The sequence below is a fragment of the Malania oleifera genome, chromosome 5, assembly GCF_029873635.1.
Source record: "Malania oleifera isolate guangnan ecotype guangnan chromosome 5, ASM2987363v1, whole genome shotgun sequence".
In the NCBI taxonomy this organism is placed as follows: Eukaryota; Viridiplantae; Streptophyta; class Magnoliopsida; order Santalales; family Ximeniaceae; genus Malania; species Malania oleifera.
Window position 1 is genome coordinate 24,382,645 of NC_080421.1, and position 19,671 is coordinate 24,402,315.

General features: G+C 35.5%; 1 protein-coding gene across 1 annotated transcript; it reads right to left on the bottom strand.

Annotated features, from left to right (window-relative positions):
* Positions 1 to 2,913: 2,913 nt before the first annotated feature.
* On the bottom strand, positions 2,914 to 18,971 carry LOC131155322 (vacuolar-sorting receptor 3-like). Its single transcript, XM_058108363.1, has 12 exons — positions 18,401 to 18,971; positions 16,301 to 16,993; positions 16,085 to 16,173; positions 15,223 to 15,292; positions 15,070 to 15,153; positions 14,889 to 14,965; positions 14,727 to 14,808; positions 10,002 to 10,084; positions 9,856 to 9,922; positions 8,548 to 8,676; positions 8,341 to 8,450; positions 2,914 to 3,328 (listed from the first exon to the last, which is right to left on the bottom strand). The coding sequence occupies exons 1-12, from the start codon at positions 18,708 to 18,710 to the stop codon at positions 3,230 to 3,232; spliced, it is 1,893 nt and encodes a 630-aa protein (XP_057964346.1). The 5' UTR covers positions 18,711 to 18,971; the 3' UTR covers positions 2,914 to 3,229.
* Between the last annotated feature and the right edge of the window lie 700 nt (positions 18,972 to 19,671).

The window sequence follows — 19,671 nt, forward strand, 5'->3', positions numbered from 1 at the left end:
GGGTGGTCAGAAGAGTGTCAATCAACATTTATTGAATTAAAGGAAAAGATTGTTGGAGATCCTATGCTAATCCTTCCTTATATGACAAAGTCATTTGAAGTACAAGTAGGCGCTTCAGACTTTGCATTAGGGGGAGTTCTTTTGCAAGAAGGGCATCCAGTTGCTTTTGAAAGTAGAAAATTATCGAGTGTCAAACGGAACTATATTGCGTAGGAAAAGGATCTTCTCGTTGTGGTACACTGTCTTCGGGTGTGGAGGCACTATCTCTTGGGGTCCAAATTTGTGGTAAAAACTGATAATGTGGCAGTTACTCACTTCTAGTCACAACCAAGACTAACTTCAAAACAAGCCCATTGGCAGGAGGAGTTAGTTGAATTTAATTTTGATTTTGAATACAAAGCAGGGAATACGAATGAAGTGGCTAATGCTTTAAGCAGAAAAACCGAATTGGCAACATTGAAACCCATAAAACATTTATCAACTAGTAGGGTGGCGTTACCTTTGAAAGACCTTATCAGGGAACATTTAAGTACAGACTAGTAGGCGCAGATATTGAGCAAACTGATAGAAGAAGGGAAGACACAACAATTCTGAGTAGAAAATGGGCTAATAATGACTAAAGGTAGGAGAGTCTATGTGCCCAAAGCTGGAAACTTGAGGAAAACCTTACTAAAAGCGTGTCATGATACATAGTGGGCTGGTCATCCCGGATGGCAAAGAACTCATGCATTGATTACACAGGGGTACTATTGGCCGAATACGTAAGACGATGTGATGAGTTATACCAAAACTTGCTTGATTTGTCAACAAGACAAGGTAGAAAGAAAGAAGACCTCGGGTTTGTTGGAGCCATTGTTAATTCCTGCAAGGCCATGGGAGAGTGTATCTTTGGACTTCATTTCCTCATTGCCAAAAGTAGAGGAGTATGACACAATTCTAGTGGTGATTGATCGATTTTCAAAGTATGCAACTTTCGTACCAGTCTCGAAGCCATGTTCATCAAAGAAGACAGTTCAGCTATTTTTCAAGCATGTGGTGAAATATTGGGGTGTTCCAGAAAACCTAATCAGTGATAGGGATGTCAGATTCACTAGGGGATTTTGAGGTGAACTCTTTTGCTTGATGGGTTCAAACCTTAATCTATCCATTAGCTACCACCCGCAGACAGATGGTCAAACCGAACGTTTTAATGGGATGCTAGAAGAATACTTGTGACATTTTGTTAACTCAAATCAGAAGAATTGGGTTCCTTTACTGGACACGACACAATTCTGTTTTAACTCTATGAAATTTTATGCGACTAATAAAAGCCCTTTTGAGATTGTGACAAGTCAACAACCGACTCTCCCGCACACTCTGGATGGTCTATACAAAGGAAATTGCCCGAAAGTATACCAATTCACAAAGAATTGGTTGCAAAACATCGAAGTCACTCAAACTCAGTTAGAAAAAGTATCAAAGCACATGAAGAAATTGGCTGACAAAGGGAGACGACCACAACAATTTGAAACTGGAGATCTGGTTCTCGTAAAAGTGCCGCCAGAGACATTTTTATTTCTTCGCAGCAAGGATAAAAGGCTTTTATGCTGTTATGAAGGTCCAATCAAAGTGATCGAGAAGGTGGGGCATGCATCGTATTGGCTTTAACAACCAAAGTGGATGAAGAGCCACAAATGACCAGTCCACCCCGTGTTTCATGTCAACAACCTAAAGCCATTTCACATAGATAAAGCAGATCTACACCGACAAAAGATAAGGAAATCAACATTTTCCAGAAGGCAGCCTGTAAACGAAGACGTTCAGGAGATCATTGCAGACAGAGTCGTCAATGCAGAAGATTGCCAACAACAACAATATCTAATTCAGTGAATGGGGCTGGGAGAAGAAGAGAACAATTGGGAAAAAGTAAAAAAAAAACTTTCAGCATACCATACAAAAGATTGAAGATTTCAAAAATTCAAAGACAACGACATCAACTTCAACATCAGCAGAGTGAGAAAACCTTCTACAACACATCAATGAGGACGTTGATAAAATGAGTGGAGGAGGATATTAGGGAGTGTCATGTAATGGGGAAAAGGGGGAGAGAGATATTATTATAATTATATTCTCCAGCGATTTAGAATAAATATATGATTATTTGTGTTAACATTTGTATGGTTATTCTCTTGAATTTGAATAATACAAGTAGTCCTTTTTATTATGGTGTTTTGTTGCCTTGAATTGTGATATGTCTAATTATTGTAGTCTTATTCCGTGTATGTGAATATATTGCTCGTGTGATATCATATTGTTCCTTGTTTCTCTTGAGTATTGAGAATCACCTGGTGCTCGTGCTTGCAAGCTTGAATGTGTGAGATTTGGCTGACTCGTCGGGAGAGAGCTCTCAATGAGTGTTGCACAACCCTTACTTGAGTCTCATTTTGGGGGTCCGTGACACTTAGCTTAATCTAAAACTACAGACAAGTCCAAAAAACCATCATACAGCAGCACACTGTAGGTTCATGCCGTTTTTCCCTTGAGCAGGTCGATGGTAAGAACTCAGAAGCTGGTTCTGGTGGTGCTCACTTATTTTCCGGTTTGTGATTTCTAGGCTCAAGAACTTCTCCTTTGTTGGGCTTGTCTTTGGTTGACTGTTTTCCTTTCTGTTGAGTTGCGACCAGTAGGGTGTTAACCTCTACCAAAAAGTTTCTGTACCGTAACACATTGGGCTTGGGATCAGTTTTGAGTTGTGAATATCAGGGTGCTCTGTTTTGATGTATTATCTGCTAAGCTTACTCTTGTCATTTGAATGAAAACTACTCCTGGTTTAAAAAAAAAAAAGTGGCATTCATGCGAACTTCATTTATCAGTGCCAGCACAAATACTAGTTTCTCCATTGAAAACTGCAATGTCGGTGTAGCCCAGGAAAAATGTGAAAAGATAACGAAGGATTTCTTTTAAATATGGGGACAAAACTTCAGCAGGATGGTAATAGGGATCTTTACATGCTACAGCTCAATCCTTTCTCATCTGTCCCCAAACCCAATCCCTACTTCCATCTTTTCAACATGTTAATAGTCCTAATAAATATCAGAACAATTTCTTGTCAGCCCTTCTTTATTTTTCATATTTTACAAAAGAAATCAACTCCACCCTCGAAATTGTTGACCGGACGAAGGCAACAACATATGTACCACATCCTGTCTGCATCAACACAAATCCCTGAATGATTAATGATTGAACTTCTTCATGCATGATTCTCGCTGACATGGTTTGGAACCTCAGTCTGGCTGTCGAGAGGCATGTACTGTGCCATTATAGCTCTGATCTCTGAATCCATGTATGACTGAAAATGCCAAAACAGAGAAACACTTAGAATCCCATAAGTGCAAATCCAAAAAAAGTTGATAAGCTATTTAGTTCAAGCAGAGACCAATATTTTTTTGTTACCTGCGATTCATTTGAACATTCAACTTCAATAAAGAATGTGCTCCAAACAATTAAAAAAGTAAACAGAGATCTGTAACATTGGCAGGTAGGCTTGGATGAACTCAAGCCCTAAGGCCAGAATCAAACCAGCTGTTCCATGCTAGAGTCAACCAAACCTTCCATCTTTGTTCAAACCCAGCTCAGGCGATTCTAGCGGAATTGGATTGAGCTACAATTGTTAACCATATGTTCATATTTTCCGTTTTGTAATTCCCCAATTGCAACAATATTTGCATTAAAAGACACAATAATGCATGTTATTAAGACAATCAGTGAAGCACGTTTATAAAATATGATGCTAAAGTAACTTTTTAAGACATGGTAAAAAGGGGGAAAGCCCTTGGATTTATAATCGGCAAAAAATTAGACATTTAATAGATTTCAACTAACACATACCTCCCATCAAATTATTCTTGAATCAACTGTAAAATTACAACTTCATTATCATGCAATTTATAAAAGCCATTTCCCAATGAAAGTCCTACAAACAGGATTCTAGGAAGAACTTTAACACTCCTAAACATCAGCATTACAAACAGGATTCTAGGAAGAACAACTTCAACACTCCTAAACATCAGCATTTCACATGAAGTGGTCACAATAAAGACTCAAACCAACACAATTGTGTTCAACAATCCTAGACTCAATCATTGCGCCTAATGATATACTATCATATAATTTGCACATTCAAATGAGGCAGCATAGTTTTTAATTAAGATGAGAAGCTTTAGAGGCAATGCAGCACCAATCAGAAAGACCACTGCCGCAACAATAAAATGGACATTGGAATTTATAAATATTCCCCATACAAGTTACTGTTGATAGAGGTCATGGGTTAATGCAAACCAATCAAAAAGACTGTTGCTACTACAAGACAACAATATGTAATTTGGAATTTATTAGCAATCTCAAAACAATATCTCACACATAATCTCCAAAATAACAGCTATAATAATGAATAAACCACCTGCAGTAGCACCAAACCCTGCCAGCGAAAGGGAATCTCTTCCCAAAATTGTGTGCACATGCAAACACAACAACCATAACCACCACCATAACTGAGAATCAAGTCCAACTAAGTGTGCTTTTCCCCCATAGTGCTACCAAATCCTTATGTACTACCTCTGCCCATGTTACTCTAAGCCTAACCCTATCTTTCCTAGAGCCTATAACATAACATCAACTTAATTACTCTTCCACTGGATGCCTTACATTGGTCTACATTGCAAGTTTTCATACCAATTAGCCACCCTTGCCTTAGCTTAGCTTCCTCAGGTGCTATACCTAACTGTCCATGGGTTTCATTCATTCCTAACTTTATATTTTACAGTTATTCTGCTCATCCATCTTTAACCATTTCTACTAGATTTATGTTTTGGATATGTTGTTTCACACAACAGTGTGATCCATGTAATATTGCAAACCTTAGCGCTTGCAATAAAACTTACCATCTAATTTTGAAGGTATTCAACAATCACAAAATATATCTGAAGCACTTCTTCAATGTGCTCTCTCTCTCTCTCTCTCACACACACACACAAAAAAAAAAAAATTAGCAGTTCTCGCCACCTGAAAAAATCACCCCTGGTTCAAGCTATCCTAACGTTCAGTTTTACCACCATCATCAACAGCACCATATTCTTTTCTTTTCTTTCCTTCATTCTCATTTAAAAAAAGTTATGGCCATGATTTTTTAAAATCTCATGAAATTTTAATTATACAATTTATAGAGCAATTTATCTGTGACTGTTATTTTCTTCTCTTTTTGCTTTTTCATTTTTTGATTGATCACATGTCTTAAAAAAACTATATACATATTTTCATGCTAGTAAAAGAATCTCCAAAAAATATCTAGAAATATTTTTGCAACTTCTTAATTGTGATAATATCCCATCAACTAAAAAAATTTGGCCATGCCAAACTCTCAAAAATATCTCTTCCCCCTTATGCAAGTGCTGGGCCGGAGGGGAGGGGAGGGGAATGAATAAATCCTTGTGAAGCATTTCAATAAAAAATGAAAAGCTTCCATGGTTTTACCTCTCTTAATTTTAGGACCACCCCCAAAATAAAAAAAGACAAAAATTGCCAATTAACTTCAAGTTTAGAAATACTATGTCATACAACCATTAAATAAATGCAAGAATATAATTTTATAATTAATGTATTACAGCATTATAATTAAAAGACTAGAATGCACCAACTATACCTAACTGCATTAGTAATAGTCACAGCCTTATCCTGAGTAAGCTGTGCTCAATCTCATAAGGAGTACTCTCTCCAATCTTCTAGTGTATTTAATGTCTCTTTTTCCTATACCTTGTTTAGTGGGGAAAAGATTGGAGAACACCCAGAAAAGATTCCAATGGGGCAGGATGGAAGAGGATTTCTAATTTCATTTGCTGGAATGAGAAGTGATGAAACAACCCCTTTGTCTAGGGGACTGGGGATTAAAAGCATAATTGATTTTGTTCTAGAGATTTATCGAGAAGGATCAATGGGAGGAAGCTGCTGGTGATTAAATATGAAGTATGGCATAATGGGTGCAAGAAGCCGAAAGGAGCACATGAGGTGGGAGTGTGAAACAAAAGAATAATCAGCTTTGCCTTGGGGCTGGGAGGGGTCAATTATGTTCTTCTCTAGCAGGACTGCTGGTGTGGTGAGGCTCCTCACAAGAGGCAGTTTCCAAAACTATCTAACCAGGATAAGGAGGCAGAGACAGGGAAGCATTAATTAGCACTAGTTATTGCTCAGGCTTGAAAACATTGTTGACCCACAATTTAAAAGCTTAAGCTTCTAGGCAAAGTTGTTGCTTAACTTGGTATCAGAGCCACAGTTGCTAGGAAGGAGGTCCTGGGTTCTATTTGTGTCGCCTGCATCTATCGTCAATTCATTAAAATTATCTTATTTTCCAAAAATGGGTGTTATTTATCATTTGTTTGCCTCTCCATGTGCAAACAGCTGCACGTGCAGGGGAGTGCTAAGGCTGGATAAACATTGTTGGACAACAACCTAAAAGCTTAAGCTTCTAGGTGAAGTGGCTGCTTAAGAGTTATTATAGTTCATCTGCAAGGATTGTATGGAATGTGCTTTTTATTAGGAGAGCACAAAGTTGGCATTTGGGAATGCGAATTCCCTTTTTTTTTTACAAACTTGTATGCTACCCAGGTCATCCAAGGCAGGGAGGATCATGTGAGGTGGAAGAGCTCAGAGAGTGGGATTTCTTAAATCAAATCCTTCTACCAGGTCATTAACAATGAGACAGTCACAACCAGTGAATGTTCTTTCCCTGGAAAGCTATTTGGAAGGCTGTTGCTCCTCCCAAAGCTTTGTTCACATGGGAGCTGCAAGGCAGAAGATTTCGACTTTGGATAACCTCCAAACAAGATGTTTTCTGTATAAACAGCAGGCCAAGACTGTTTTCCTATTCTCATTAACTGCAGCTGGTCCAAAAATCTATAGGATTGTGTAGCAGCTATGATGGTGATTAATTGGACAGCAGCAGGTTATTTAAGAGGAGAACTGTGGGTTGAAAAGGAATGCATAAGGACTGATTAAGAAACTCGTACAGCCTACCCACTGACTATTTGTTTGCCGAGGCAAAGAAACAGAGGAGCCTTTGAGGGTACTGAGTTGTCAATAAACAGAGTTAAAGATAATTTAAAACTAGTATTTTCAGATCAACGGGCAGCATTTTATTAATACCCAGGCTGCCACTGAATTTCTAGGTTCTGTATCTTTGCAAAACCCCGCTTTTGTACTTGGGTTACACCCCCTTGGTGCCCATGATGCTTCTTGTGCTTCTGCCAATCAAAAAGAAGTACAACAGCCTTCTCCTAATGCATGAATGTCTATTCTTTTACAAATTAGTTCATCAAGAGTTTGTCGATAACATTCTAGCTCAACAATTTCAAAAGCAAATGCATGGCTGTAGAGCAAGCATCATGCATCAAGTAATTAGTAGAAAAACAAATTAAGAGAAAATACTGAATTTTCATCAAAGAAATTAGACAAATATAGATACTCGTAATAAAAACAAAAGTAACTAAACAAATCTGAAATTATGATTATTCAAAATTTTATTTTTAGTCAACAGCTTGAGAAAGGACAATTATATATGATTCCAGCAACCAGTGAACTCATTTTATCTTCACATATGCTAAATCATATGCACCAAGGATGAAAAACATGCCAAGTGAAGCAAAGCTGTCAGAAGTCCAAGCTCATCCAAGCAAATCAAAAACCTTATTCAGTGGGACAAAAGCTTGACTGAAATTTGGAAGGTCAAGTTCAAAATGAGATCATCATGTTTACTGGCTTCTCAATTTAAGTTTCATTTAATTAAATAAGCCAAATAACATTCCAACATTTCAGAGATTGTTTTTCAGTTATCATCCTTGTGAAAGTTCTCCCATTTGAAACATTCCGAAAGGCCAATGTTTTAACAGTAAAATCTTTCTTTTTATAGTTAAAATGTAGCACAGAACTCTGATCAACAGCAACCTGTACTCATCAAAGAAAGCTATGGAACTTGTACCAAAAAATAAATAAATAATTAAACTTTATCATAAGGAACAACCATAATAATCCTCTTCATATTGCCAGGAAAGAATGGTTGAAACTAGAGAAATACTGGCAAGCCAAATGGATTAGGCTCGGATCATATCCTTCACAACATTAATTTTTTTAACTTGGGCATGGCTTGTAAAGTATTATTAGGCCTGTCTACTACTATAAATTAACTTAAATCAAGCTCATGATGGCATCCAACAACGATCAGAGCCAATGCTAACACTGTAAGTTTACAGGTCAAGCTGAACCAACATGGATTTCCATAATTAGCAGATAAGTCTACAAGTTATGGTAGCTTACCCTTAATCTATATTTGTATACAAGATATGCTCCACCTGCAGCCATAGCTAAGCCTATTAAAATCACCCAAATGGCAGCCCATGCAGTTTTTGCTTCGCTAGCCCTCTTAGCTGCAAATGACCACAAAAAGGGCATATAAGCAACTAATAATTGTGCATATCTCTAGACATATGCATCAAGCCACAAAGCTTGAGTTGTAGAACTCACATATGCAGGCATCTTGGTCCCTGATATACAGAAGGTCTCCACTACATGAACAATCATAACTACCCCAAGTATTCTTGCAGCTGCATTCAGGGCACTGACAGGCTTTCTTCTCTTTGCATTCATCAATATCTGCATGTCAAGAATAAGCTGTATAATAACAAAATTTTCCAATCCCCACCGCCAAAATATATATATAACATTATTGCTACTTATATATAGATACCATTGTGAATTCACCTTAAAATCAGTTCTATTAATTCCAAGCAGTTGTTTAAAACAAATCACTGCATTGGTCAAACCATTTGATGCTCCTGTAAGCACATTTATCTGAAAAACCGCTCATCTGCCCCCACTTAATGTCAGACTTATTTGTTCTAATAAAAATAGTTCAATAACAACTCCATGATGAAATATCCTATGATAATGTTATAAAATTTTTGAAATGATCACCGACTATACCAAGAATATTGGTTCATATCATTATATCATTGGTTATTTCACAAAAATTCGGGCAAGTAATTCTAATCCCTCAAGGACTTTTAACAGCACTTTTGCCAATTTCAAATGCTCCTGAAGTAGATTCTCATGCTTTTCAGTCATTCTACTTCAACCTCTTTTGCCCTTTTAAAAACTGTGCACCTTTTTCTCTTCCACTCTCTCATGATCTCTAGAAGGCTCTACAAAATTAATAGTTTTGCCTACAAGATTCATTAAAAACAAACTCAAATTTTCAACAGGTTCTACTTTGAAATATATAATATTAGGTCAACAACATGCATATAAAAACAAACATTATACCAAAATAATTTTGAATAGATTCTGAAAGATATAAAACTATCTGGTTGTGGAAAATCTAGGCATAGGGACGACAACCTGCACTTATTCTGTTTTGGAATATGAAACACTGGTCTGTATCCTAAGCAAACGGGAATGTGGGTTCACATTTATGTGCAAGTGTTCACTTCATCTACTTCTGAAAGATTTTCCTTTTTTTCTGAACAGCATGGCACGAATACCCACACCGATGAGCAGTCTTGCATAGAAGTACTCCTACTCCAGGTTAGAACACTAGTGCGTATCCTAAGCAAACGGGAATGTGGGTACGCATTATGTGCAACAGTGTAAGTGTTCACTTCATCTACTTCTGAAAGATTTTCCTTTTTCTGAACAGCATGGCAAGAAAACCTGCACCTATGAGCAGTCCGGCATAGAAGTACTCCAATCCAGGATAGAACAAAAATTCCAGGAAATATAATCTGTATGTTAAAACAAGCCTGCAAAAAAATTTTCTATAATGCTAGTTCTTACCTTGACAACTTTTGCTACCATCTCCCTCAAAACCTGGGGGGCACTGGCATTTACCATCTTCAGTATCCTGCAGAAAGCAAAATTGAGAGTTCATCTAAATATTTCAAAAAGGAGAAAAGAAAAAGAGATGAGAATAGATCACCAACCAAACAAGCAGAGAAGGTGTGTCCATCACGGGTGTCGTGCCAACAACCACCATTGTTGATCTTGCATCGCCCAAGCCCACTTGCTGCAAATGAAAAGAGATTGTTTGAAAAAAACAATGAACAATGGATATGGATACTGATACAGAAATAAGGATATACAAGGACACACATACAAAATCATTGAGAAATTAGTAAACTACACAGTGGCAATATGTTTATAATTAAATATGTACTTTTATATAAATAAATCATTAAGATAGCCTGTTCTACTGAAAAACATACATTACACAAACTAAAAGGATTAAATAAAAAAACAATATATGAATAAAAGAGCATTTATAGGACAATATATTTCTTCCCTATTTTCTCTTATTACCATTTTAATAACTTATCAAACAAAATATTTCTTTCCACGACATCCAAAAGATATTATATAATTAAGATGGCCCACTGAAAGAAGATGTATAATTTGATTCATTTGCAAAGTCCCAAATATATCTAATTTAATCAATTTCAAAGTATCAAAATAGATCAATATACAAATACAGGATGTGGTGTGGACACAATTAGAAACACTTTTTCACATACTTGGAAGTATTTGAGGAATGCTGATGTTCGATAGGGGTACAACATAAATATGACCAGTTGACCACACCATTGAAGTGTCTGTAATTCATAGGACAGAAGTACAATATAGAAGCATCTTAAAGACCAGTAATACAAAATAAGTGTGAATTGCAATAAGTAACGTGGGCACAAAATTATCACTGACTAAGTTGTGCATAATCCATCACAAGACACAACACGTTGAGTCAAATCTTAAATGCCAATTTTGACATCATCATAATCTTAGTTATTATGGGCAGCAAGAGGGGGATGCATCTGCCACTCACAGCAAAGGTTGTACTGAAATCCTTTGCTCCAAATATGGCAGCCTTTTCCATATGGTTTGGAGGCATGAAATAAGATCACAACGGTAGACAGGATGGACAATGAAAATGGATGCATTATGCATGAGAGGAATTTTAAACAAAATAAATAAAAAAATTGTATCACCTTGATTACGCGCTTAAATTGCGTAATTAGGTGTTTTAATTCATGCATTACGAATTATATTTTTTTATTTAAATGCCTAATTACTCTAAATATTCTAACATTGCGTTCTATTTATAAAATTTGGATTTTATTGAGTAATTTATGAAATTTTGGTATTTTTTATTGCAGGGCAACTATTGAAAGCTAAAAACCGACAGTACTTTGTAATTTGTGCGTAACTCTCTCATCCGACCTCTAATTCAGATGATTCAGGATGGCATCGAAAGATTAGAAAACGCTCTACAATTTTCATGTTTTGCGTTTTACGAAATACTGGCTGCATCAAGTTCGAAATCAAACGTAAAGTTACCATATGCTGTTTTATGGACTATTTCGACAATTCTCCATAATCTGGGTGTAACTTTTTCGTCCGAGCTTCAATCAAGACGATTCAAAATTCAAAGAGTTCTACAACTTTTGTATTTTGAGTTTTGAGAGTTACGGGCTGTAAGAAGGTCGAAATCGGGCTTGAAGGTAGAGGGCAGACCGTGTGCCTTTGAAAAAAGAAAAGAAAAGAAAAAAAATAAAAAAAGTGTGATGTGACCCGGCCATGCAACCAGGTCATCTTAGAGCAGCACGCTGGGTGAGGAACAAAAGAAAGGAAAGAAAGAAAAGAAATGAAAGAAAAGGAAAGAAAGGAAAGAAGGGGGTTTTAAAAAAAGTAAGGAGATATTATTTTAAGTTTCTCATTGGGGAGCCAGGCGTAAGGTTTGAAAGGAGGGCAGCAGGTGCTGGGGTTATTGGAGGCCGCACCACACAGGAGGGTTGCAATAATTCTTTTTTTTTGGTAAGACACATAGGGGAGGCCGCACAACAAAGAGGATTGAGGGTTGGAATTCTTTTGGGGGCGCACAGATTGGAGGCTGAACTGGGGCGCAGCAGCAGCTCCTTGGAGATATTTTTTTGTTTCTTTTGGGGTGCTGCACAGAAAGAACACATGACCAGCAAAGGAGAGGTGGCGGTGTGCAGAAAATTAAAATATTTTCGGAATCGGAAGGCGGAGGACAACGGCAGTGCTCGGGATGTTCGGCGAGCGACGGCAGTGCTGCGAGTGTTGATTTTTCCCGTATGCTCCAAATAGAAGAAAATATGGTGAAACCTATTATGTTGGATTTAATTTTCGTAATGAATTAATTTTTGAATTCTAGGAAAACAATGTAGCCAGATTCAAACTATGCTTGCTCCTTGATGCTAATTTAAAGTAGTTTTCATTAATGTTTATTTGAGTTATTCTGTGCTTAATGCTTTTAATTGATTGGCCATTAATTAGATGACATTAATCTTGTAATTTGCTACTGAAAAGGAGGGTTATAGGATAGATCTTGGGTAATTCAGCGTAGATAATTATAGAGATCGAAAGACTTGTATGAACCTACATAGCATTAAAAATCGAGGGTCTTAGTGCGTTCTTGTGTTATAAATTTGCATAATCTTATGTTAAATAATAATCAAGAACAGGTTCTGATTAGCTATCGAAAGAGACTTTTAGAAAAATTGGGAATTTGCTAACAAATAGAGAAAACAAAATCGAATTAACTAGATGAGTAAAGCATAGTGAGAAATTAGGTGAAATCGGTTTTCTAAAAGTTTTCACCATCAGTAATTTGATAAGCGGCATCCAGTTTTAAATTCTCTTGAATAGTTTATTTAAAATAGCTTTGTTTAAATTTCGCAATCTAAAATTATAAATTTTTCTAAATAAAATCAAGGTTATTATAAATTCGGTACTTGGTACAATTAAGACATCAATCCCTGAGAACAATACTCTACACATCATCATTATATTATAAAACTACGATACTGTACACTTGCAGTTTGCACCGATCACACCTCATCATGCATCATCAATAAGATGGAGAATTTGGAAGCTCTCCTCTCATTTGCAGTTTCTTGAGTGTCTCCATGAACTCCTTTTGAACTCTATGAAATTAAAGGTCAGTACCAGATTCTAAAAGAGGATAGAACATTTGGAATATGGCCCCACTCGGTCATTTTGGCGCATGTGGACAGGAATAGAGTTTTTTGAAGATAAAGAGAACTCTTGCAACTAATCATCAAAAGCGGATGCATGAAACAAACAAAAATGGTACTTTAAATTGAAAAAGAGCTCAACACAAACATGCATTTAATCACTCCATGGAAGAGATTTTAGTTAAGGAAGAAACAAGTTGCAAACAAAAAATAAAGACAAAATTGGTTCAAAAATTAAAAAGCTACCATGAATTTATAAATAGGCTTACCATTGGTTGGAAGAAAATTTGGATCTTATATCTCTAAAACCTATACAACGCTGAACACACCAACACCTAAACACTCTTCCTAAAACTATCATACTCTCAATAAACACTGACGTATAGCTACTATTCTAGCATAGTCTAAGTCGAATCAGAGATGCGAAGTATACCTTCAATACTTAATAACAAAAAATTGCAAACTAGTGTATGCAATTTAATGATATTTGATGGATTCCTATTTGGGTCAATTCAATGAATCAACTAATTCACAACCAAATCAACCCATTTATTTATATCAAACATTATTCTGTTTAACATTAAAAAAATGTTCATAAATTAATTAACCATATTTTAGGTTATTAAGAATGAAAAGAAAAAATTGTAGAGTAGAAAATGCTGCTATTTAACTGCTATTTATTTGTCTTAAGCACACTCTCACATGACAAGTGATAGGTAACCATGCCAAAAAACTTTCTATCTTTTTATATAACACAATATACATGTTCATATACACAAGAAAGTAATGAAAATTATTCAATTAAGGATTACCAATGTCATTTGAATTACAAAAATTCAAGGAAAAGAAAGCTTAAATAACAAAATTAATGACTCTGAGTGTCCAGCATAGGTTTTTGCAGACGTTTCAAGACCAAAGGTATTAAAGAAATAAACTAAATTATTGACATAGATTTTAATGGCACAAAGAATTAGAAAAATAACATATATCACATTTACATTTAAAATTGATCCATTTAGAAGAAAATAAATGAAGCAAAATTTTACTAATAAATTGCACAGATACTTAAGATCGAAATACTATACTTTTTCTCTTTCAGATGTTGTCAAAAAACCATGTTATTTTGATTAAGTGGGCATGGGAGGCAGAAGAGTAAATGATAGACAGTTCAAGAAAAGTGAAACTATTCTTATATATTGTAGCCAATCACACCTCTCTCTTTTCATAGGCTTTTTTTCCTTTTTTCCACCAGGATGCAGAAATTGCACACTTGTCCTTTTCCTAGCCCAGGTCTTTATTGTGCAACAAAACCCAATTAATGGCATCTACCTATATTTCAAGTTTATTTGATTGACAAACTGTCTTAGATGCTCTTCTGAAAAACAAATGAGAGAAACTGAGTCTGTGTAGTATGGGAAGAATCTTGTTTTTCAAACCTGGAGGTCATTTGCCATTCACAAATTTAAAAATACTAAACACAAAAAGAAAATAATCTAAAAATCATGTTTTGTCCACATATTGACACCTGTTGTGTTTTATAGAATTCATTATCATGTCCACATCATATCTTCACGAGCTTGTTTACTTTCAGTGCCAAAAAAAAAAATCAAATTTCAAAAATTAAAAATCAAATATCAAAAATAAAACAAGAAACCTCACCTTCACATTTGCTGTAACCATCTCCCTTGAACTGCACGCCATCAACCAGAGGACACTCACACACTCTCCCACGGAATGTGTCCTGGGCAAACAAAAAATGCACCTGTTAACAAGATTATAGACAATTAAACTCATGTTTAGACAATGAGCATTGATCAGTACTTTGCAGGCAGTAATGTTGGATGTTTTATCTTGCCAGCAACCACCATTATTATCCAAGCATTCATTTGTCTCCACATCTGTCATAAATAGATATCCCACTCAAAAGTTGCATTATAATCATACATCTACATGAAAAGGTACATACATGGAACTTGGTTCTGAGCTTACAATAAAAACTTACCACTACTTAAACAAACAGATGGCTCAGTAGTTTCCTCAAAACCAGCACAAATGGCTTTGAGAACTGCTCCTTTCTCCAACTTTCCTGCAAGCATGTGTTTTAGAAAGAGAGGAATTCGAAATTTTATTTAAGAATACTAGCACAATGACAGACCTCGATACTGTCGATTATTAACAACAAGTGTAGGCAATATGGTGACATCTCCTCTTGATCCTTTACCAACCTACAGAGGGTTCTCTCATTAAATAGTTTACGTTATCAAATCCCAAGGACTGCATATGGCAGCCAGAAGGCCAACAAAATTCTAAGGGTCTGTTTAGTTGTGGAAAACAATTTTCATTTCTCATTTAGTTTTCTAAAAAATTACAAAAAAATAAAAAAATAAGTTAGCTAATTTTTCACTTTTACAACATTAGTATGGAATAAATGAACAATAAACAGTTTTGGCACTATTTGCTTGTGGGATAGTTTTAATTTCATTTCTAATTTTTCAAATAATTACAAAAATACCACCTTGTTTTTTATTTTATTTTTTTCCCAAATTCATATAGAAAAGTTGGAAAACATCTTTTCATTGGTTTTCTAGATTTCTAACTCTTACTTTGCATATGGGAGCATTTAATTTGCATGGATTATGTATATAGTTTCTTCTAAATCCAAACAAATCCAAATTCAAGCCCCAAAATCCATAATTCTAAATATTTCCTTATATAAGTTTTGGAAATTGGAAAGCAAGTAGTCTTTTTTTTTAGATTATTTTGAAATCTAAAAACAAAAAATGGAAACTTGTTTTGAACATTTAAACAAACTCTTTATTTTCCACCTTTTTAATACGAATCTTGAAAAAAAAAAATTAAATAAGCGGAAAGTTTAATAATTTTGTGGAAAACTAAAAAATTGGAAAACAGAAAATGTTATTCACAACTAAACGGGCCCTAAAACCTATTGAAGTACAGTCACAACAAAGTACCTAAAGGAATTATAGGAAAAATACTTCAAAACAAGATACACATACTTGGGCATTTTGCTCTTCTTTCAAAACAGGATTCTCAGAATCAGCATTTGGATCCCCCATACACTTCTCAATATTTCTATTATCAAGCCCTGTGCAGAAGCCACATGAACATCAGGAGATCCATTTATCAGTGAGATAACAGAATTGAGAGAGTTAAGAGTAGTCATTAGCAACAACTGGCATTTAGAATCACAAGTCAAGGAAAAAAGTTATTACCTAGAGATTTGATAACCATGTCAGCACATTTCTTGTTGTATTTTTTCTCCTTCATGGGGCATCGAATTTGGAAATCAGTTACATAGTCCCACCATAACCAGGGCTTTTTTGTCTCATTTGAAACTCTAAAAACACAAAGCTGCCGTAAGTTTTCAATAACCACATCTTTCCCCTCATAGCCTGAACTAAAGTCCTGTTCAGGATCAGGAGCACAATATCTTCCATGATTAATGCACTGCGATTTACATTGTTTGCTGATTGTGAATGCATGAGGACAATACCAAGTTATATAATGTGGAGTGAACTGAGTGTAACCACCTTTCTCAAGTATCTGTGCTGCCCCCTTGAAATCCTTTACAAACCCCATTAGCATATCACATTTAAACCCACACTCATCATTGCTGTTGGTCCATAACTCATACTCCACTCGAGCATCAGGGTGTGGAACAGCTTCTCTCCAATCAAGATTTACATTAACCATATCCCCACTGCTAATTGCATTCTTTAATTTTTCACCAAATCTTTTCTCAATAAGGGCGGATGGTATAGTTATGTTCTCAATATATTTTGCAGATGAACCATCCTCACCAGGTGAGTCCATGGTTATAAGTGCTTCCTCAATGTTATCTGCAACCAGGACTGCAGAAGCACCTGCATTCTGGGCATTCCAAACCTTCAAAGCGAAGAAGCAGTCTGCAGAAAATTATAGAAGTTTCAAATTCATAAAAATCTAATGTTCGACATGAGAATATAAGTTTGGAGAAAAAAATAAGTAAAAGAACACAAATCATTATTTAGTACAGATATCATGAGTTACGAGAGGACCTTAAAGATAAAACCCAGTCCTACACAGAACCATGTTTATGCACTATTTCCTTCAAAGGCAGAAATCATTTGGGCACTCATGAGTATGGTTAACAAACCCAACAAGTCTAGCATACATAAACTCATCCTTCATAATTAAATCAATATGGTGTTATTAAAATACATAACACCTCACTGCTTTCCAAACATAATTCTATTTGGTTCCTTAAATTTCTTCAAATTAATCAAAGCACTTCTACTAACTAAAAGTACTAAGTTACAATATTTTCTCAACATAAGGATAGCTTATACTTTTATTTCAAATGGAAAGCAAAACACAGAAATGTTTGTTCCGATGAAGAAAATCTAACTCCTCAATCAATCAAAACAAGGACATAAAAAATAAAAAATAAAATTTGAGGAACCCCTCAACCAACCAAATCAATGTAATTGAAAACTCAAACAATGAAATCCAGTTAAGAAGAATAAAGCAAGTTAATTACTTTTTTATAAGGCAAAAAAAAATTGGAATTTAACTTTAACAACTCAATCGACAAAAAAGAGAATGCAAGTGAATTAACAAGAAAAACCTGTTAATACCAAAAGACCCCAGTCAGCCAAAGTAGATTTTTTTTTTAAAAAAAGAAAGAACACTCCCTATTTAACCATAAACCACAAAATCAAACTATAAACCTAGACCCCAAAGAGGGGAAAAAGTAAATTAATCAAAACTAAGAGAAGGCTAATTCTCAAATCAATTCAAACAACCACATTTAACCTCAAATTGCACGGAATGCGGGTAATTGAGTCTGCACTAAGAAAAATGTATCTCCTCAAATAAACCACAAAATTCCCAGTTCAAGACTCAAACCTTAATAAAAACAAAAGTAATCAAAATTAAGAAAATTGTATTACTGAGTCCCAAACCAAAAGAACTAAAAGGCCCCCCCTCCCCCCACACATAAAAAATAATAATAAAATAAAATAAAATAAAAAAGGGCAGAGCGAGATTTATCACAACAAGAAAGGTAACATCTAAGTCCACGAAAATGAGTTAATAAACACCTATAAACCCCAAAAAAATTTAATAAATTAAAATAACAGACGCGTACCCGAACAATGCCTCAAAAACTGAATAAAATAGAATGATAAATAAGCAAATAAATAAAGTTCAATAAAAGGGCATTCCTAACTCAGCAAAAAGACAAAACTCAAGGCTCGTCAAAGCAAGCAAAGTAATCGAATTCGGAAGAAAAAAAAATCAGTATATGGATCGAAATTAAAATACAAGTGTACCTCCTCGATCGACCAAAACGAACGTTGGCAAAGCTCCAGGCTTCGACTTGAAGGATATCCCGAAGTCATCAAAAGCCTTGCAACCATGCCTGTTGTCCTTGGGGTACACAACGATACCAGCCATACTTCCTCCGTATTTAGGGATCCCAAAGTTCCCAATGGCACTATCGTAGGTCCCCTTGATGCCCTCCGGCGACGTCACCATCAAGCTGTTCTTCTCCACCACGAACCTCGCCACAGCTGAAGGAACCGCCAGAGAGAGCACCAGAAACCCTAGGAATCCTCCGAGTAACGATCTCCGATGCTCCATTTCCAAGAAATTCAAAGCGATGAGAAGGAGAACGAGCTTCAAATGTTGAAGAACTAGGAACAGATTCAAATAACGTCGAATTGGATGAGAGAGATGAGTTTGGTTGCTGTGTAAATAATATGCTGTCCGTGTTTTCGTGTTCTTAGAAGTGAAAAATCAAACAATCAGACTTTTCTCTGTGTCTCTGTACAGTGGCACCATTAAGTGCCAATGCTTGTCCTTCCAAATAAGGAGGACCTGTTATTTTTTATTTAAAAAATTACAAAATAAAATAAATATGGAAGCATAATTAAAGAGCTCTGGGGTCTAACAAAGTGTGGGTCCTGCTGTTTACGTGGTAATATTTTATTGGATGGGACACACGCCCTTCCTATTTTTATTTTTATTTTTTTTTTGTTACGCCTCTCAAGTCCTCGGCTCATTAGCTACTTGATAAATGATATGATCAGGCGTCACAAGGCTCATCAAGCTACATGGTAGGGGTACGTTTCATAAATATTTTATTTTATTGAAGTAAATTTAGAATTTTAGCCATTTCATTTTTAAAAATTTATCCTAAGTAAAGGTTTAAAGAGTTTATTTGCGCAAAGATAATGTGATATTAGCAATTCTCATCTAAACCGAGTCATATATTTATCCTAATAATTTTGGTCAAGAATTTGCTTTTTCAAGAAAACATTTGGAAGGTTTTTGAAAATTTTCTACAAGAAAACCACTGTGGTATATCCATTTATAAATTCGCTAGAACCTACGCCTTAGTGTCAAAATAATGTTAGAGAAGACTATTTATACTCAATTTTTAAAGTATTTGCTTAATGGAAGGGTCAATCAAGACTACAATTGTATGGGCCTAAAAAGATAATAACAATTTTCAAGTTAAGATGATTAGGGTGTAGTCTAGAGATGCTTACAAGATAGTTTAATTTGTTTACCTTTTGATTCCTAGTAAATTTTATCCTAC